Source organism: Bos indicus, chromosome 20 (assembly GCF_029378745.1).
Source record: "Bos indicus isolate NIAB-ARS_2022 breed Sahiwal x Tharparkar chromosome 20, NIAB-ARS_B.indTharparkar_mat_pri_1.0, whole genome shotgun sequence".
In the NCBI taxonomy this organism is placed as follows: Eukaryota; Metazoa; Chordata; class Mammalia; order Artiodactyla; family Bovidae; genus Bos; species Bos indicus.
This window is the reverse complement of record NC_091779.1, coordinates 9,316,910-9,338,250: the sequence shown is the minus strand read 5'-3', so window position 1 is coordinate 9,338,250 and position 21,341 is coordinate 9,316,910. Positions and strand designations below refer to the sequence as shown.

Genomic DNA, 21,341 nt, shown 5'->3' with positions numbered 1-21,341 from the left:
TAAAATAATGGTTTTTCTAATGAAGCTTATCAGAGTGCACAGACATTTTATGTTGAAAAAAAGTAGACTAGGAAAGAGAAATATATTTTCTTCATCAGTGACATCAAAATCCCAAGGGTTGAAGTACTGATAAGTAGACCTCTTATCTTTACCCCAATAATCCTTAATTTTTTATTATAGAAAAGGTATAATTTATTCTTTAGTGTTGGAAACATGAGACGTTTCGGAAATTTCATAATGAATCGATTGCTCTGATAAACAAGGCAATGTAGATATTTTCCAGAACAGTATAGAAAACACATTAAAGCATCATGTTTATTCTTTAAGAGTTGTGAGAAAGAAGTGACATAAATTTAAGCTTCTTTTTCAGATGTTTTAAGCTTCCTCTGTGGCTTTTTGTCCCAAGAGCGAACCTTTAGCCACACGGCACAGAAGATACTGGCTGCATAGTCACGTGCCAGGGTGGGCAGGCCTCTGTACAGAAATCTCTTCTGGCCCATTTCCCCCTCCCCAAGTCCTGGTTGTCTGAGGGCAGATGCCTTTCGCAGTCTAAATGTGAGAGAAAGAGCATCCTCTTCATCCGGGGCTGTATCTAGTCTGAACGCAGCTAGGAACCTGCTTCTAGAGCTGCATCCACATGCTGATCCAGAAGAGTTTTCTCTGAAAGAGGGAAGACACCAGCGGATCCTGGCACCTCTTCTAGAAAAAGTTCAGGCTTAGAGGGAGGGTATCGGGTCTGCCCGGAGGCTGGATGAACAGTGGTCTCTTCTTCAGTGTGGCTGGCAGAATAACTGTCCAGATTGCAGTAAACTCACTGGCCCTTGCCCTCCATGTAGGACCAACCTTGTACTGAAGACTCTGGAACCTAAGTTGTGGGAGAGCCAGGAACCTTCATGTGTACTGTGCAGCCCCTGTTCACAACCAGCACACTCCAGCCTCACACTTAGGAGTGTGCCAGAATGCGCTGGTCTCTTTTAGAAAAGGTTCCCAAGCCTCCAATCCTAGTCAGGACCCACATCACAAATTTCCTCGGTTCTGGAGTCCTTTTGTCCTCAAAGGAGCTGGAGCCACCGGGAACAAGGTTAGACTCTCCTCTCATCGGACTGCTCACCCTTAGAAAGCGTCAAGCACTGCTCACTCACTCTGGCCCTCATCCCTGTCTAGCTTAGGCTGCTCCACTTGGCCGTGAGCAAAGGAGGGCCCGGGGGTTCTTGGCTTCTGCCTTTCCAACCCTTAATTTTCAATCCTTGCATTTTTCCCAATATCTGAGTTTACATCCGGTCCACGGTGTCTGCTGCAACCGTCGTGTGCCCGTCTCACCTTTCTAGCTTCTCCAGGGACAGTCTCTACTCCACAACAAAGGCGTTCAGTGTGTTGTTTTCTGGAGCAGGATCTGAGCTTTCTTTCTTTCAGTTATACGCTGGAGCTCCAGCAGAGGATGTTCTGGGGAGCCCAGTTCTGTCCCTTCTCCAAGAGCTAGCTTACTTGTTGGGACTTTTCACTAGGGTGAAAGTGAAGTCACTCAGTCTTGTCCAACTCTTTGCGACCCCATGGACTGTATCCTACCAGGCTCCTCCATCCATGGGATTTTCCAGGCAAGAGTACTGGAGTGGGGTGCCATTGCCTTCTCCAGGAGAGCTTCCCAACCCAGGGATTGAACCCAAGTCTCCTTCATTGCAGGCAGAAGCTTTACCGTCTGAGCCACCAGGGAGTATGTTTTGACTAGGGTCACTAGAGCCAAAACATACTCCCAACTTACAGTATTTCTATCTGTGAAAGGACAGAGAGTAGTGCACTCTAAGAACTTTGCTTAGTGTACACGTGGAAATTACATATATTCCATGTGTATAAATACATTGAAATTAACCAGTAGAGAATAATACAAGATAGGCATGTAGAAGGTGATTTTTATGCATGCTAATTTTCTTATGAGAACCTGTTACTTCTCACCAAAATTAAAATCTGGAGATTTTCTTAAGAGCAAGTTTTCTCAAAGTCCCCAGTTTACCTGACTTCCTCTTTGAACTTATTCTAAACTGGAATTTCAGTCTTTCTTACAAGACGATCGAAGAGGGTAGAAGTGCTTGACTGACTACCTGTTGGAGTCACTTCTGCTTTATAAGGTTTGGGCTATTTTTCAGGAGAGCTGCCTCCACTGGCTCAGAATACACTTTTAACAATGCCTCGAAAATGCCCCTTAGCCAGATTTAATTGAGTCATGTCAAAAACAAATCTCTGCTAAGTAAATATTTAATTATGTGGCCCTGAATTTACTCCTTGTTTCCTACATTAAATTTTTCTAAGTCCACGGATGTAGTCATTCACCTTCAGTCTCTCCCAGAAGGTCAGGTGTGGTTTGGGGACATGCTGTGGTATCCCGTTGATGGTGACCTTGTGAAGACTTAGTAGATGAGTAGAGCATCAAGGTGAAATCTTCCCAGTGGTCCCCTATTTTAATTATTTAAGGAATCATGAGAGGGTGGCTGAAAGACCTGAGGCAAAATTGAGTGCACTTGTGAAAAATACAGACACAAGCAACTTCTGACTTACTTTTCCGCACTAGAGTAGAAGGAATAAAATGGGAGGGGTCTGGGAAGACTTGCCTCTCTCTCACCTAGAACGAGACGAGGAACAAACTAAGGGGAGACACATGTGAGCCAGGGTGTTGGTGTGGGGCCATTTGGCAGAGCATGGTAAGGGATCAAGGTGCAGCAGAGGTCATGAAAGCCTGGCTGGGATCCACGGGTTTAAAGACCTTTGCAAGTGGAAAGAGTGTGCTCTGGAGCCAGTGACGTGTGAGCAGAGCATCTGAGGGAGAGAGGCTGAGGGCCAGGCTCTGTGTGAACCTTCCATGTCCTGGCTCAGCAGACGCGGCACGTAACTGAGAGCAGAGAACAGGAAGGCAGAGAGGCCGCAGAGCTCTAGTCCTGGCATGCTGAGCACCGCCCTTCAGCCCCAGGAGAGGGAAGACACAGGTCAGTCAGGAGTGTGCTTCTCCCTGGGCAGCTTCTGAGTGAGGCAGTTGGTGTATACATAAACGGAACTAACACAAACGACAAAATTACAGCTCCCTTGGGCTGGGCTGTCTTCATACCCCTAACAGATATGACCAGCTTTGCTCATAGCAGCTGCAACACGCGACCAGCATACCCGCCTTCCCATAACACATGGTGGCAGCCGAGGCACCACTTCAGCCAAGACCAGATCTCAGGTCCCTTGAGCCTCATACGTCCAGGTCAGGGCCTCGGAAGTCCCTTCCTGGCTGATCACCAAGCTGGTTGCTGTCCCCAGCCTGACTCTGCCACTGCAGACGTTGCCCCTTGGGATGTTGCTGGGAAACATTCAGCTCGCGCTGTTTCTCTCTGGTGTATGGCTAAGAGCTTCCAAGGGATTAGTGATTATTAGGTAGTAGCTGTGGTTGTCTCAGCTACTTGTATTTTTCTTCTGTTTCCTTTTCAATAGCCAATAACCCAAAGGACTGATTTGATTTTCATTTTTAAGGCAGCTGGCTTTGAGGTTGAGTCCTGTGATGATCTGGTTCTGAACAGTAACAGAAGAGGGTGAAAGGTCAACCATTTCCCTGGATCTGATCAATGGCAGGAGTTTGATGGCAAATTAAATGCTAGATAAAACTGTCAAATGATTCTGAGAATCAATTCTTCATGGGAAAAGTTATTTGAACCTTTAATGATCACATTGACTCCCAAGAGAAATAATTCTAGTGTCTTTTCAGACCTTAGGATAGTAATACATAAAAACAATGTGAGGATGATTTAACATAAGATCACTTACATTGTTATTGATCAATAGTATATTCAGCATCTGCACTGTCTGTTTCTCAAGGGACCACATAACCAACCGTCAGATCACCTGAGAGATTGCATTAGAGTCCCAGGCTCCACCCATGCTTCCTGCATCAGACTGCTTGAGTGTGGGCCCTGCAAACCTGCCTTTTATTAAGCGTCTCAGGCGACTGTGAGGAATATTAGATTCTGAGAGCTGTCAGCCTACAGGCGGATGTCCCCCAGACAGAAAATAAAGCCACGCCCACAGACTAGGCCGAGTATCACGGCAGTGGATACGTAGTGTGTTTGGGTTGAATTTGTAAAACAGGTGTTAGTTACTACTGGATTATTTTAACATCTTTGGTGTGGGGTGGTTGGAGTTTGAAAATCAGGACAGCACTGCAGTTACAGGTCCCATCAGGGGCTTTTCTCCATCACCTTCATCAGCTCTTTCCTGATTTTACCTGCTCGTTAAATAGTAACATTTCCCAGGACCGCTTTCAGAAAAAGGCTCTTTCTGTGTTCTTCCAGAGCATCACTTAAAATATACTGATGCCTCCCAGATCTGTGCTTCTGACCCCACCTATGGCTTTAGTATCAGATCCATATTTCTGCTGTCCATTGAACAGAGCCACCTGAGAGCCACCCATGGGAGGGACCTCAAACTCTGCTGCTAAGTCACTTCAGTCATGTCCGACTCTGTGCGACCCCATAGACGGCAGCTCACCAGGCTCCCCTGTCCCTGGGATTCTCCAGGCAAGAACACTGGAGTGGGTTGCCATTTCCTTCTCCAATGCATGAAAGTGAAAAGTGAAAGTGAAGTCGCGGAGTCGTGTCCGACCCTTAGCATGGACTTCAGCCTACCAGGCTCCTCAGTCCATGGGATTTTCCAGGCAAGAGTACTGGAGTGGGGTGCCATTGCCTTCTCCGGACCTCAAACTCAGCATACCTCAAATCTAACTCAATGTCTTCGTCTTCCCTCCTGACTCTTAAAATGGCTTTTTGGCTAAGACCCTGGGCTCTGGACACTAACTACCCAGGTTCCCATCCTTCATTAATACTCCCTTGGGCTATTGCATAAATGCCTTGTGCCTCGTTTTTCTCATCTGTAAAATGGGAGTAATGACTTCCTCCTAGGGTTCAGGTGCAGATTAAGTGCCATAACGGCACATAAATAACTTAGGTCAGGGCTGGACCCAGGGCGGGTATTCAATGTATCTTAGCCATTTTTATTATTCATTCCTTTATCAAATATTGATAGAGCTCCTGCTGTGTATCAGACACTTCTCCTGACTTGCATTTCCCAAATTAGACACTGTCAAAACTCAAAGTCCCCCCATTAAACTCTTTTCCCTTCAGGGCAGGTCTCATCCATGTTTTAATCTCAATGCTAGTTTATGGAGTTAGCACTAATTTGCCCAAATTAAACTTTAGAAAGGTGTGTTCTCTAAGTAATTCACGTTGTCTTAAACAGGGAATAGAACATCTCTTACAAAGGAAAGAAATAGAACCAGTGAGATTAAAAAATATTCTCCAAAACCTCCTCTGACCTCAAGAAAGTGAGGTCTAATTGTTGAACCATAGAAAAGTGTCATTTAGTTAAGAAGTAGCTGATATTAACTATCTTACGGTTGAACCTAATTCTTGGTGGGGTACCTGGCACATGACAGGTATCCCTGAATACAAAAATAATTCCCAAACCTAGATCTAAAGTTCTGGGAGTATTCTACAATATACGAAGGAAAATGTATCTTAGATAAACCTTATTTTTAAACAGCAAGATTTCAGACCTTGTAACCCCCCAGAAAAATCTTGAAAGCACTGGGAAGCAGTGACGGGAGTGGGGATCAGGATCAGACAGGCCAGACTGAAAGCCTCGTTCAACAGCTTATTTTATCTCTATGATGCTGGATATGACAGCTAACTCTTATGAAACAACTTACTTCATCAGCTTCAATTTCCTAATCTGTAAGAAAAGGAATAATTATAACAGTTGATCTTTGTGATTGGGGGTTGCAAAGCATCAGACACGACTGAGCGAATGAACTGACCTTTGTGATGCTCTGAGATAAGTCAAATAAAAAGATTTTATAAGCCATGGAGTGCATCACAGTGAAAGGGAGTGTTTTTTAGCATCTACCTCACACAACAGCTAGAACAACTGTCTGCAGTATGCAGAGGAATTGCCTTAGGCAGCTGTACGAACACATCAGTCACCTATGATAGTCGGCTGCGGGGCTGAGGCTCAGCTTTCTCTCCCCTAGAGGGAGGAGTAGGTGGAACATCACCAGGACTCCTTCAGTCCCCCCCATTCTGTGAGAAGAGGACATTTTGATTCCTTCTACCACAGGACTGGCAAGTTCTCAAGGCTCATGAGTAGGAGGTTTTCTCCTTGACTCCTTGCATCTTCCTGGTGGCTCAGATGGTAAAGAATCTGCCTGCAATGTGGGAGACCTGGGTTTGATCCCTGGGTTGGGAAGATCCCCTGGAGGAGGGCATGGCAACCCACTCCAGTATTCTTGCCTGGAGAATCCCCATGGACAGAGGAGCCTGGCAGGCTACAGTCCCTGGGGCCACAAAGAGTCAGACACGACTGAGCAACTAAGCACAGCACACAGCCTTGCATCTTAGAGGCAGAAGGGACTCCTGTCTCATGCATGAGGAGCATATGCAGCAGGTTTTGTTGAGAACAGGGCACTCAAACCTCCTACCTTGTTATAGCCCAGAGCTGCTGCTGCTGCTGCTAACTCACGTCAGACGTGTCTGACTCTGTGCGACCCCATAGACGGCAGCCCATCAGGTTCCTCTGTCCCTGGGATTCTCCAGGCAAGAACACTGGAGTGGGTTGCCATTTCCTTCTCCAATGCGTGAAAGTGAAGTCCCTCAGTCGTGTCCAACTCTTTGTGACCCTGTGGATTGTAGCCTACCAGGCTCCTCCGTCCATGGGATTTTCCAGGCAAGAATACTGGAGTGAGGTGCCATTGCCTTCTCTGGTAGCCCAGAGAATTGGGTCCATAGAATTGGAACATCTTCCTCAAGGTTTAAATGTGGAAACATGAAGGAAAGCACTTCGCAAATGGTAGAATGTTAGGCAGATGTTGATCTCTGGAGTTTGCGCCCGAACGGGTTACTGCATTGCCCTTTACAAGGTGTGCTTTTTTTTTTTTTTTTAATCTGTAGCATCTCTACATTGTGAAGAAACAACCTTCAGGTTATCTTATCACCCTCAGCTGGTGGCAATATTGGGCACTCCTGTTTTCTCTGTGGATGTTTTCCAGGAAGCCAGCAGACTTTCATCAACACCAACTCTCTTTTTTAAACTTTTTTTTTAATTATTTTAATTGGAGGCTCATTACTTTACAGTATTCTAGTGGCTTTTCATCAACACTATCTCCTAAGATTTATTTTACTTCTTTTAGCTGGAGCATAAAGTAGAGAAAAATAAAAAGTAGACATTGCCTTTCTTCCACTTTCTTCCACTTCTAAGCCTTGATAGCCAGGATTCTCATTTCTCTGGCTTGAGACCTTTTAGAAAAGGGAGTGGGGAAAGGGAAGATTACCGAGAAGAATGGGACTGGGTAGGAGAAAGCCTCAAAGGGGGAATTTGGAAAAAGGGTGCCTGAGAACCCTGCAAAAGGAATCGGACCTGTGGTCCCTGGCACCCGTTTCCCCACAAGGTGTACTCCTGGCGTGAGCAGCTGGGACAGGATGGTGGAAATGCAAACGAAGGCTCCCCTTGTCCCCAGGAGCAGGGGTGCACACATCTTTGTGTGGTGAACACATTTGGGGTGTGAGAGCCTCGGAAGTCTGGGCAGTTTGGGTGGTTTGCTTCTCTGTTGTTGCTTTGGGCATCTAAAAGACAGAGAAACATACAACAGAAGATGGCAGAGAGCCCAAGAGAATCGTGGGGTGGAAGGACCAGCAGACTTAAGAAAAACCAAATGACAACAAAAAAGAAAACCAGTTCAGTCCAGGAAATGTAGAGAAAAACGGGAATAGACTCACATTCTGTAATAACTGAATTCTCTGTAATGTAAAAGATATCTAAGGTTCTGAAAAAGAAAGCTCCCGAGCAATGATATTTATGAAGTCTCCTGAACTCTCATTTATAATGGAATTGGAGTTCTTATTCCCTTAAAAAGACACTGAAAATCTAGAGAGGGACACGACACTCAGGAGCATATATCAGAGCAGAAACAAATGCAGAAACAAAACAAACTTATTTCCAACAGAAAAGAAAGGCCATTTCCAGGAATATCAGGGAGAAGGTGGGAGAGAACTGGGCTCCGATTGTTCAGAGGAAACAAAGAGGGGATTGGCCGGGGGCTGTGTGTGTGGGAGCCAGCGTGCCCTCCGCAGGGCTAGTGGGCAGGCGCTGGCTGGCCAGGGGCTGACCCAGGCTCCCTGTTTACTGCTCACAAACCAGAGTCTTGGCATCATGACTTGAAAACCTTTATTTTGGACGATGTGGATTGGGAAGAGAGGGAGAAGAGGATTGTGTCCAGCCTTGGCCGTGAGGCAGCACAGCGTGTGACACGGGTCCCAGGCCTGCTCTCCTGTACTGTCTGTGAGGCCATGGGCAAGTCAGGAGACCTCGAATGTTTGGTCCCTCAAGAGGGGAGCAGGGTGTCTGCTCCTATCACTTCAGTGGACAAGGCACCAGCACCCAAAGGGCAAAATGCTTGAGTCCTCCCATGGGCACCCCTGTGATAGGTAGGCATCATTTCTCATGGCCTTGCAGAAGTGCCGGTACCAGTAACCCAAGAGTCCATTCTGGTTTTTCCCAGGGCCAGGAGCTGGAGGACTTGCAGGTGGAAATGGCAGGGCTTGTGAGCCGAGGCCTCTTCTCCTCCTGTCCCCATCACTGGCCCACCTGTATCGGGGATGCAGGGCCCGTCCCCATCACTGACCCACCTGTATCAGGAAAGCAGGGCCCTCCTTGTCACCCACTCCATACTGAAAGGGTATGGAAGCAGTCTTGATTCTTCACACCCATTTCTTGGTTATGTTCGCAATTGTTCATTTTTTAGGAAAAGCCAAGTTGTCGGGATAAGGTTCTGCATTGTGAGCATTAATGGAAGTGGAAATTACATATTCATCCTCAAGACATGCAGTTGTCATGCTCTTAAAGACAGTTTGAGAGGTTTTAGCATTGCAAGTTGTTATTTTGACAAGGGCTCCCCCCCAGAGCTCCTGCAGCTCAGCCGGCACTCCATCCTTTGTGCTCGGCTGTTTCATTAAGCAGCTGCTGAGACTGTCGCTGGCGTTGCTCTGGCATCAGGGATGCTGCAGCCTCCTAGGCCGCTGTTTTGGGGCCGACATTCGAGGTGTGTGAGCGAGAAGGGCCAGCTGTGTGCAGGTGAAAGGGCTCTCGGGTTTTATGGGGCTTGGTAATGGCTGTGCCTCGATAGATGGTGCGTGTGTTTTTAAATTTAGCCATAGTCGGCCCTTTCTGAAACCAGGAGAGAGCCTGTGTGTGTGTGTGTGTGTGTGTGTATGTGTCTTTAGATGAGTATTAGTTCTGTGGAGACGAGACCCTATAAGCATCCTAAAAATTATATATCTAGAAAATGACATTTTGCTTTCAAAGATTTCAGCATCACCTGGATATAGTCAAATGCAAACCACTGAAGCAGCCCATCCTTAAAAGACATAATCAGTCAGAATCAGTAATTAAAAAAAGGCCCAACAATCGCTGAAACATACAGGCCTACTGAGCTTAAGCAGAGCCTTTGGGAGCACACAGACAAAAGTCTCATTGTGTGTGAGGGCCCTGCAGCTTCCGGGGTCCCTGGGCCTTCCTCTTTTGGTTCCAAGGTGGAGCAGACCCCTTTTTGTCGCACAACAGCCCCTCCCTGCCGCCCAGACGGAGCCTTCACAATTGCCCTGAGTTTCGTAGGGAAGCCCTCAAAGACTGTCTTATCACAGTAATAAGTGACCCCATCGGTCCATCTCCAACCCCAGCTTTTGCTTCCCCGAGACGAGGGCTGAGGAGACCTAACTATCTATCTGGGCCCCTGACGGTCCCCCTGTGAGCTGCTTCTGGAGAATGCCGGCTCTGGGGGCTGAAAGAGGCTGCCACCCTGCTGTCTCTCTTTCCTGGGAACTTCTTTTCTGAAGCAGCTGAATGAGACCTTTGCAGGCGAGGGTGGTGGCCTCTCCTTCAGAATGCCTGGCCTGTTTCCCAGGGTGAAACACTCCCCAAATATGCAACTTTGTGAGCGGCCCAGCAGCCTGAGCCCAGAGCCGCCTGCCGCCAGGAGAGCTGGCATGGGGTGGGGGTGTGGCGCGGGCCCGGGGTTCACCAGATGCCAGGAAGGCCCGGCCCCTGGTGACGTCACCGGTCGTCTGGGGCGAGAATCTGGCCAACAGTTGGCCGTGACGAGAGCTCGAAGCTTTCTCTCTCTAAATCCCCTCCTTCGTTCAAATCTGATCCTATAAAAAGGCTTTTGTTGAAGAAGCAGCCATGGCATCTTGGTGCGTGTCTGTGTCACTGCTGTCAATATTTCCAAAGATGGGCAGAAAAACCTTCCTTGGTTGAATTCCTGAGCTAACAGGCCCCCAAACTGACTTGGACCAAGTAGAGGTAAATGGCAGCTGTCACATGGCATTTGTTTTGTTTGCAAGTGATGAAGCCAAAGAGGAGAGGAGCATCTTGAGGATGGTAAGAACCTGCTTCCGGGGAGCTCAGCATCAGGTCTTCATGGCGGGAGGGGGTGGCGCTGGGCTGTGCCTAGACTTGCCCTGGTGTGCTCTGCAGGGTCTGGGTATTGTGTAGATCGCTTAGGAGAGAGAGGAGCTCTGCAGGGGGAGCTGCTTCTGGGTGCCTTGCTCAATCTGCTTTTATGGGCTCCTGCAGAACATAGCCATGACCACTGTCCTACCCTGGTAACATGCTTTCTGAGGCTTTGGGTACAGAAGAGTCAAAAAGTCAGATCAAGGAGATGAACACTCACTTCTCCTTAGTCTTAAGTTTTTGCCTAGTTTTATCTCCACTTAAGTGTCCCTGAAGCTCCTGAAGTCTTTGTTTCAAGGAGGCCACTGATGGAAGGACCTGGAAAAGGGAGGGGTTTTTATATTTTTCTGGTTATTTTATGATTTGTTTATTCAGTTTGATGTTCTTTTGCTTTAGCTTGAAATGCACATGCTTGTCAAAAGCAAAAACAACTAAGCCAGAAAGCCATGTCCAGAAAATTACAGACTTGAGCATTCGTGATAAACAAATGTTCTTTCCCATGGCTTAATTGAATTATTTTTCTTGAGGCTCAGTCCTTCACCTGTTCAAACTGTGTGACATTGTTTCTTCATGTTCATGCGTTTGGAGTGAAGCATCATATACTTTGCCTTAACTTTACCCTTTTTTGTGGGTGCTCTGTCTTCACCCTTTCCCCCCTTCTTTTTGCCAGTGTTCTTCTCCTAATGCTTTTTGAACGCTTACTTCTTTCAGCACATCTCTGATTTTATTCCTCTGGATTTTCCACTTGGCATTGAGTGCCAATCTCTCCCCTGGCATTCAGTGTCTGTGCCATGTCTGTTCTTCCAAACGGCGGACTTCCAGGCAGACTCAGTAGCCTGGGTGCAGGGCTTGGCTTGACCACGTCTTAGTTCTGTGACTTGGGGCTAGTTCTGTAGGCTTCATCGTCCTCAACAGTACAAGGAGATAAGCGTGGTACCTATATCACAGAGCTCGTCTGCGGACTAAATGAGTTTGTACTTGTGAAGTGCTTGAGACAGTGCCTCACACCATTATTGTTTAGTTTGGGCTTCCATTTGTAATGTGGGGTTCATTGGTAAATATTAGCTGTTAGCAACGGTAAGACCATGGAAGAGGATGGACTTGTCAGTGTGATGGTGCTAAGTATTTCAACATGTTCTGTTTCTGTTGTGCTTCTGGTACTTGATGATATAAAGCAAAAAAGCCCTAACTAAAGCTGCTGTTTTTCTTAACCTCTTTGTTGAGATTAAATTCATACACCATACAATTCACCCCTTTAAAGTGTGCTCTTCAATGGTTTTGATACACTGCATTATTTTTTAAGAATTTCTGATAAAAATATATAAAAAATATAAAATTTGTCATTTTAACCATTTCTAGATGGCATTAGTTACATTCATAGTGTTATGCAACATCATTGCTATTCCCCAAACTTTTTCATCACTCCAAAGAGACACTTGTACCCAAAAAGCAGTAACTCCACATCCCCCACCTCCTCCGCCTCTGGGAATCTCTGATTTGCTCTCTGACTGTGAATTAGCCTGTTCTAGGTAGTTCATGTAAATGGAATCATATAGTTATTTGTCCTTTAGTGAATTTCACTTGGCATGTTTTCAAGGTTCATGTTGGTTCAACAATCAGAACTTCATTCCTTTTTATGGCCGAGTTATACTCCATTGAATGGAGAGACCATAATTTGTTTGCTTATCCAGTCGTCCACTGGTGGACACTTGGGTTGGCCCCACCTTTTGGCTATCTTGAATAAGGCTGCAATGAACATCAATATACAAGTACCTTTTCAAGTTCTTATTGGATTGGCCAAAAAGTTCATTTGGGATTTCCCATAAGGTGGTACAGAAAAATCTAAACAAACTTTTTGGCCAACCTAATACTTCAATCCACCAAAAAATGGAACTGTTAGGCCATGTAGAGATTCTGTGTTAGCTTTTTGAGGAACGGTTGATGTTTTCCTGGAAAGCAGCTGCTTTTCGGTCATTCTGTCCTCTGGCGTGTCTCCCTCAGACTCCACCCCGTCTCCTCCTGCCACCAGAGTTTCGCTGTCCTCCCTCGTCTGCCCCCAGCCACGTCTCCCAGCTGGCTGGCTGAGGGACACCCTTCTGCTCCGTCCCCCACTGGCAGTGCGTGTATCAGCCACCCTGACCACACATCTGCCTGGTCCCTTTCATCTCATTGTCTGAGGAAGGACAGGCTTGTAGGAGGTCATCCGTAGGTCCCAGACCACCCCTGCTGGAAGGGGTTTCAGCCACGTGCTGTTCCTAACACCTTTCAGGTGTGGGGAGCCAGGGATGTGGAGCCAAAAGTCCTGCAAGGATTTCAGCCCTTCTTAGACAGGCTCCTTCATTCTCCCATCACCTTGGTCTCATGTTCTCCATCCACTTTGCTTTTTTTTTTGTCCACCCTGTCCCGAGGGAGAGTTGTTCTTCCATCTTTATTTGCTCACAGTTCCTGTAGTTTTCTAGGAGTGAATTAATGAATAAATACTGCAGCAGTCTATAACTCGCCTCAGACAGCCATTCTGCTTGTTGGGCTAATTGTTAGCTTGGGTTTCTGGATGTCATTCATTTCACAGTAAGGCTCCTAATTAATCTCAGCACTGTTCTCACCAGAAGAAAGGCTGATATGGAGAAACATCCCCAATTACCATGAGAAAGGGGATGTGGAGAGCCCCGTTGAGTTTTCCTGGCATCCACCCCTTGTCTCAGATGAAACCCGCCCTTCACACACAGGCAGCCTGGCGATCAAGCCTGACAACTAGAGGGTTGTGAGAGCCGGCGGAGCCTCAGACCACACAGACCCAGCTCGGGAGGAGCCTGCCGGGCCTACGCTCTTGTTTAGCAACACCCATTGTGTTTCCCAGGACAGCGGAGAATCCTGGTGCCCTGAGCGGCAATGCCTCTGCTGTCCCAGAGGCAGGCGGGGTGGTTTTAATCCGGAAAAAGCTAAAGGTCTCTTCTTTTGTCTGTGTTTCTGTGCCTGCAGGACAAAAGATCCTTCATCACCGAAGTGACGTTTTAGAAACAGTGGTCCTGATCAACCCCTCAGATGAAGCCGTCAGCACTGAGGTAAGCATGTGGATCTGTGGAGCCTCACACAGTGGACAGAGCCCCAGCTGATGAGAGGGGATGGGGCAGTTGGTGAAGAGGGACAAGGCGGGGGGAAGCAAGTGCTGGGTCCAGGGATGCGTCTGTGTCCCTGGCCAAAGGCTGGTTCTCTGCATCAGCACCACCTGAGACTGCCCCTTTCGATCAGGACAGAGTGGAGGACGCTGGCCAGACCGTAGGGTTCTGTAGAGGTGAGGGGTGTGGAATGCTGGGGATACCCAGAGGGTGTGCTGCTGGTACGGAGTCTGGCTGGGATGTCGCAGGCTGATTAGACGCAAGCCTTCAGGCTGATACGGCTGTGACCCAAATGTGGAGAAAAAAGGCTTCTCAGACACAAGCTTTCTCAGCACATCCTGCCCACCCCCTGGTCACGGTTGAAATGCAGGATAGCACAGCGGTCAGGAATATGGGCTCTGCCGCCAGACTGCCTGGGTTCTGCCACCCACTAGCAAGTAGCCACAGGCAAGTTATTGACCATCTCTTTGTCTCCGTTCTGCCTTTGTGAAATGGAGATGATAATAGCGCTTGCATTTAGTGATGTGTCCAGAAGTGTCACGTGATTAGAACATGGCATGGCACTTGGCAACCAAAACATCAATGCTGGCCGTTCTTCTTGTTTTTATTACCACCATATAAAACTTTTGCCAGAGAGCATAACTGGGTATTTCAGAGCCTACTGTAAGGTCAGTAGGCTAACACCGAGAATCTTAGGTCCCCCGGCCCAGAGGAAGTGATGCATCTCCATTCCCAGGGCCTTGCCTGCAGTTCGGCACCTTTGAAGTTGAACTGCTTCTTGGATGTCAGAACAGCCGCAGACCCAGGCACCTCCACTATCCACCGCCTTTCTTCTGCCCACACTGAGCATCTCTGTGACTGTAGATTGTTTTCTTTTTTTTACATTGAGATACAGTTCACACCCATAAAATCCATCCTTTTAAAGTATGCAGTTCATTGGAGTTTAGTATAGTCATAATATTGTGGAACTGTCATCAACATCTAATTCCTGAACATATCCATCACCCCTCAAAATCCCAAGCCCATTAGCAGTCACCAGCCCCCCATAACCTCTGGTAACCATTAATCTGCTTTTTACCTCTATGGATTTTCCTGTTCTGAATATTTCAGATAATGGAATCATACGATCTGTGGCCTTTTGTGTTGGGTTTACTTAATTAACATAGTATTTTCCAGAGTCATCCACGTGTAGACTGTATCAGTACCTCCTTCCTTTTTATGACAGAATACTATTCCAGTGTATGGGTACACCACGTTTATTTATCCACGCATCAGTTGATGGACATTTGGGTTGTTTGCCCTTTTGGCTGTTGTCACATAGCCTGCTTTGATCCCATGTCATCTTCTCTGGTTGAGCAGGACCTCTTTGACAATCCATGAAGGTACAAGATTGAGGCAAATGATGCTCTCGTGGTCTCCCTGGCTATTAGAATCAGAAAGTAGATAAAACTTGGAAAAAAGCTGGAGGCTGAATGTATGTACAGGCACATCGCCTGTGAGAAATGGAGAAGGAAAAAATAAGGCATTTCTTTGCAGAGCCCAGGTTCACCTGTGGAGCAGATGGGGCTGGAATGATGACTTTGGTACATGTGCGGTTCCTTGGACTGTGGGGTTCGTGGGGACAGTGGGTCACGTCCTGTTTACTTTCCATCCCTCCCATAGTGCCTTGCATGATGCCTGCCAGTCACTTTGTGCTGAACTGAGTTGGGCTTAGAACGTATAACCTTGGTGCTTGGAGCAGTGGTTCTGCTGAAGGACAGGCTGGCTCCCTGCCATTTAAAAGAACAGAGAGTCCTTTCGTGCAAATGGTTCACAAGTCTGTTTAAAGATTCCCAATCAGGGTGGCCTTTTGTCTATGTTCAAGTTCAGTGTCAGGCACCTTCCTGATGCCAGTGGAGACCGCTTTTGGAGCTGTGTGTCTGGTGTTCGGCTTGGCAGGAAAGGGGTCCTGGGTGGGAGGGGCTGCCTTTGGGCCTTCCTTGGAGCCCTCTGATTCCTGAGGCAGCAGTTGGGGGACCTGCCCTGTACTTGGTGAGTCAGCCTGTGAAGTGTCGTGTCTCACAGATTGCACGCTGCCAGCAGGCACAACTGTGCAACCAACGATTGCCAGCTGTGGAGACTGCTTTGAAAAGACACAGAAACCGAGGGGAGAAAGTCAGCTACTGCTACTGTCTCAGTTGTAGCCAGACTTGGAAAAGGGCATTCGTGGGCAGCTGGTGATCGCAGGCGCTGGCTCTGTCCAACACCCCGGGGCAGTGTGAAGACCGGGAAGCGAGAGATTCTTGTTGGTTAGGAACCTGAAGCGCTCCAAGGGCCAGCCCGGTCCTGCGGGTGGGAGGCCGGTGCCCAGCACAGCTCAGCGCTCCCCTGCTTTGTTTCAGGTGCGCTTAATGATCACGGATGCCGCCCGACACAAGCTGCTCGTGCTGACGGGGCAGTGCTTTGAGAACACCGGAGAGCTCATTCTCCAGTCCGGCTCTTTCTCTTTCCAGAACTTCATAGAGATTTTCACCGATCAAGAGGTAGGCTCCTGTCTGGGAGTATCCACGCTTTACAGTTGCTCGGTTATTGCTGTCGCCTTAGGCTGATCTTTGAAAGCATTCACGGGAGATAGGAGGAGGGGATGGGGTACTCCTTTGAAATAAGCAAAACCACGTGGTACAGGGTCCTGTGGCTCATCACCAGAGGAATTTAGAGCACTCATCCATATAATTAATTGGAACCATTCTGATTGCCCGATGGAGGCGGGGGTTGGAACAGTCATCATTTTACAGATGGCAGAGATGATGGAGGAACTCGGAATGACAGAGTCCACAAGAAAGCCCAGGTTGCCTGTTTTCTGAAAGAGCACTCCAAAGATCTCTTTAGGGGTAGTATTTAACTGCCTTGTTTCAGTGCATGTAACCTACTTCTCCTGGTCAAATTATTTCTGATTTCTCTTAATGCCTGGCTCCAGTATTTGAGCTTGGGCTGCTTGAGTAGCCCAAGAAAGGAGGCAGGTAGGAAAATGGGGTGCATCCATAGCACACGTCCATGCCCCAAGAGTGTTAGAGTAGCTGGACTGAAGCCTGATCATTAACACATCTAACGAGTATATCTTACTCAAGGTGATACATGATGAAGCATTGAAACTAATGGGATGATAGTATTATTTGGTCAAATCAGATCAAAGATTTTAATTTGGTTATTTCTGCTTGAGAATTTTATCTGGTTAGGAAACTTCTCTTTCCAAAATAACGCACCTCTGTCTCCCAGTTAGAGCAACAACTCAGGGCTGTCAGCATAGCCGCTTGGGGCTACCCATAGCTGATAGCAGACTGCTACAGGGAGAGGGCGAGGGACGTGCTGACAGGAGGAGTTACAGCATCTATTTAAAACCATCTTCCTGAGAACTTCCTGAGAGGGCGGCCTCTTAGTCTCGGGGGTGTTGGGAAGGGCCATCTGTCTTTCTGCATTTAATCTTCCTTGGCCCTGCAAATCAGAGAGGTCTCTGTGTACTTTCCATCACTGGCAAGAGCTGTAAATAAACTGCCCAGCTTCATTAGGCTCACCTGGAGGCTTTTTGTAAAAAGACTGGTGCGATGACATCACTGTGTTTCTCCGCTCACTGGGTCGGAATAAAAAGGAACTTTTACTTGGCATTTGAAGCTCCGGCTTTCAGAAGCTGTGATGTCATCTGGGTCCCAAGGCAGATAGCCCAGGCTCTCCCCACGGCAAGGCAGGGCCCCGGGCACCCGCAGAGCTGGTCCCAACTGTTCCCACCTCACAAGGGAGGCCTGCGCCCTGTGTCTCTGCAGAGCTGTCCTCTGGCTTCCTCCAGGGCTGCTGGAGTTCAGGCTGCATGTCTTGATTGTCTTGTATCTGTGGCGTCCACACCTAGGAAAGGTGTGGCACAACCTTGTTCGTGGCATTGAGAAGCCCACGGCAGGGCACTGTCTCCCTCTGCCCACTGCCCTGAGATGGGTGGGTGAGCACCGCAACGTCAGAATCTTTCGCAGGGTTGTGTCCCCAGGTTCACACTGTGGATTTGTCTGGTAGCTGAGAGGTCACACAGGCCGTCAGCACCTTGGCAAGAGAGAGGGCTGCCGGGGCCTGGAGCCAGCCCCGGGGCCCAGTGCCACGTGCAGGCGGGCCGTTGACTGGCTTCCCCATGTTGGGTTCAGGCCGGCACCCTCAGCTTATTTATGTGCACGTGGGTGCCGCTCCTGCATTCCTGTTTCAGGTCAGTTTCTACCCCTGTGTCATGGGTTTGTCTTTTTTGGCAGTAAAATAGAATTGGGGACATATGTAAAGGAAAGGGTTTGTCACTGCTGGAATTTTAAATCCGGAGGCATCACAACCCACCCATCTGGACCCCAAATGTCTTTAAATAAGGCACAGTGTCGTGAACATTGCTGCTTAACACACATGAAAAGATCTCTAGGATTTTCCCTTACAGACTAGGTCAGTGGTATCGGGGTGCTGCGGGAAGACAGGGGAATACATTGGGTTAAATTTACTTTCTTCCCCTTGTTCCAACCAAAGCACCTGGGCCTTTATCTTTTTTTGCATTCTGGACTTTGGAGGAAGGATGCCATAGCCAAAGTGGATTGGAAACCATGGGACTAGGCCAATGGTTAGCAGCTTTTTAGAGCTCTGATCCTTATTGTTGCCTTGGGAAAAGGTTTTGAGGCCAGAATGACTCAATAACTAATGGATCTTAAAGGCCATTTGGTGTCTACTTTTGTTCCTTTTACTTAGTCCTTGAAACATACCGTCACTCCAGAGAAACCAGAAACATAATTTGGCAAAAACAAAAATGACACATTTAAAAAAAAAAAGAAAACAAGAATAGCTAAAAATAAATGGGCTGAATAACAGAATTATCGGTACATTTTAAGCTTCAGCTTTGCAGAGTCTTAGTCATTGGAGATCAACTACAAAACCAGAACCTACAGATAGAACAGTCATCTGGCTAATCCATCCCTTCCTGCAAACTGAGGATGGTGAAGTCACCATCTCCTGGGGACATTTTTCAGTCTCTCTGTTGGAAAGTTTTTCCTTATATGTCTCATCCTATCTTCAAGGAAGGAATGTGATCCCTTTTCCACCTGACAGTGTCTTAGATTTTAGACACCCTTTACTGCCAATTTTTTCACCCTCCAGATTTATCATTCTCAGTTCTCCTCAGTGTTCTTCATAAAACAAGATATTAAAAGTTCCTTATATTCTCTCATCACTGTCCAGTGGTAGGAAGGAGGCCCAGGGGTGGAGATGGGTGAAATTCAGGAGCTCAGTCTTGGCACTGTTACCAGACAATTACATACAGGGGTCCAGAGCTTGGGGAATGAAGAGTGGGCTGGAGATGTTAATGTGGAAGCCATCAGCACATTAGAAACAGATGACATAATCTAAAGGGAGAAATGTGTGAGCAGAGAAAGGGGCCCAGGTCTAGCATTTAGAGGCTGAGGCCAAAGAGAAGGAACCAGCAATTTTAGTTTGTTTTTGTCCAGTTTCTCTAAAACGTTATGACTCACACTGGATACCAAACTCTGCGGATTGTGAGAGTTAGTGACTTCTATAGTTTTCAATACAATCTTCAGTAAGTCTAAAAGTAACTTTTGACCATCACCATCCACAATTAAATGTCAATGAAGAAGGGAGGCTCTGAGGAGCTCTGTAATTAACATAATTTTTTTTGGGGGGGGGAGCTCCCTTTAAGAAAAAGAAGAAAATTATTGATACACAATTAAGTACAGGACTTTGGGAGGGGACCAGACCACTGAGGAGCCTTGAAATTTAAGCTGCTTTAAGCCTTATGATAAAGGCACTTCACTATCAACTAAAATCCCTGAGTATTTTCTATGGATATTGTTGATACGCCCCCCTCTCCCAATCCTGTTTTCCCAGCTGGTTTATTGGACTTTACATTTATCCCTTAGAATGCCTCCATTAAGAGTTGACTTAGCCATCATCATTCCAAAGTCAAGAGCTTTTCTAAATGTCTTAATTCTGCCATCCCACATTTCCAAGGCCTCCTGTTTTCATGCTATCCACAGATCTGATAAGCCTGCCTCCACCATTCAAGTCAGTACCAACAGGACATAAATGAGCCCACCACAGACCCCTTTCCAGGTTGATGCAAACCAGCAGCTATAAGTTCAGCTATTGTCACAATGTTCAGAGATCCTTTGAAACATCTTGCTAAATCCCAGAGATATGCTGTCTGCTGTATTTCCTCATTAGCCAAGCACATAACCTAATCAAAAGGAAATGTAGTTAGTAGGGTATGGCTTAGAAATTGCACTCTTATTTCATTAATATTATCTGCATAGTCACTTATTTCCTGTATCTTCCTTCCTCTTCCAGTATGCCTGCACTTAATTAGAAAAGGCAGTTAACAAAAAAGACTATCTTTACTCTGAGCAGTATTTCTTCCAGTCCTGTCTCCCATCCATTTTTGTAAGAACAAGGTTGGGGGGTAGCAACCAATGTTCTTGAGAAGTACTCTTGGGTTGTGGTCACTTCCCAAATGTCCACTTCAGGAGGACAGCATGTACTGAATTGGCCAAGTTCAGCACAGTTCAGCAAGCATCTATTGAACCTGATGGTATACTGGGGAAACAAAGATAAAGAGATACAGAGAGAGAGAAGATGTGTTTTCTCCTGTTCAGGAACTTCTGGTATAATGGGCTCTACTAGCTGCCATTTACTATGATGAGGATTGCCAAATCCTTTCAGAGAAAGCCTCAGTTTCCAAGTCTAAGACATAGTCACAGGTTTCCTTGTCACTTCACATGTTGTCAGCTCTTCTTCGTTGCTCTCATCTGTTCCTTGGTTGAATGGGCACTTGTGACACCCAGTCTTTGTCCCGAGGTCCCCCTCTCTCCAGCGTGCATGCTGACACAGGTCTGGAAGTCAGTTCTGGGGGCTGGTCCAAGGCCATAGTACTTACTTCTCCTCCTCCTCCTGGACCCTCTCCGTCTCCTTGACGGGCTAGGTTCTTGTCCTGTGCATAGTGCGCTGTTGCTTCTCCAAAGGAAGTGGATTTTCTATCTCTGGGCACTGCTGACTTTCTTTTGTGCTTTCTCTTGTACATCATAGTTTTACATTCACCAGCCTCTTGGCTGTTTTTTAAGGCCCTTGACTTCCTAAGAATTCTGTGCAGCCTTGTTTTCTTTGGGAGTCATTTCCTTTGTTTCATAGAAGCTCTCTGGGTAGAGGTGAAAAGCCAAAGGGTACAGAGGTATTCCTTAAATCCTTTTACCTTCTGCTTGAGCTTGGTGATTACCTGCTTCACATAAAAAGAGTCAGTGACTGAATACCACCTGTACACAGCTGGATCATATCCTTACCTGCCACACCTCTTAGCCGAATTTGATTTTAGCCACTCGGGCCCGGCTTGCCCTGAAAAGAAGAGGAGTTAGAATGGAGCAGAACATCCCACCTTGGATTCAAACGGGAGCAAATGGGGGACAAATCTGGCTACTTGCTCATGTAATACCCAACTGCTCTAACCATCATGGTTTCAGAGTATCTGTATTTGCAGAAAGTCTGCTGGATGAACCACTCATGCTTTACACAATGTGAACTGATGCCAGAACCAGTAGTTTTTTGTATTAATGTGTGGTCTATAACTTCCTATCTCCAAGGTGCGAAAAGAAGCCACTAAACTTTTTTCTTCTCTACCTACCAAATTCTAAATATAGACACCATGTGCACTAT

General features: G+C 47.0%; 1 protein-coding gene across 2 annotated transcripts in view; it reads left to right on the top strand.

The window, feature by feature from the left end:
• MAP1B (microtubule associated protein 1B) overlaps positions 1 to 21,341 on the top strand; it is a 93,212-nt gene that overhangs the window by 56,295 nt on the left and 15,576 nt on the right. Inside the window, exons 1-3 of one of the 2 annotated variants that reach the window (XM_019982862.2) lie at positions 10,174 to 10,449; positions 13,501 to 13,583; positions 16,019 to 16,159. In XM_019982862.2, coding sequence (XP_019838421.2) covers positions 16,028 to 16,159 — 132 coding nt within the window. In that variant the 5' untranslated portion in view covers positions 10,174 to 10,449; positions 13,501 to 13,583; positions 16,019 to 16,027. Of the gene's footprint in view, positions 1 to 10,173; positions 10,450 to 13,500; positions 13,584 to 16,018; positions 16,160 to 21,341 lie in introns of those variants that run through there. The other variant, XM_019982861.2, reaches the window with a different exon arrangement.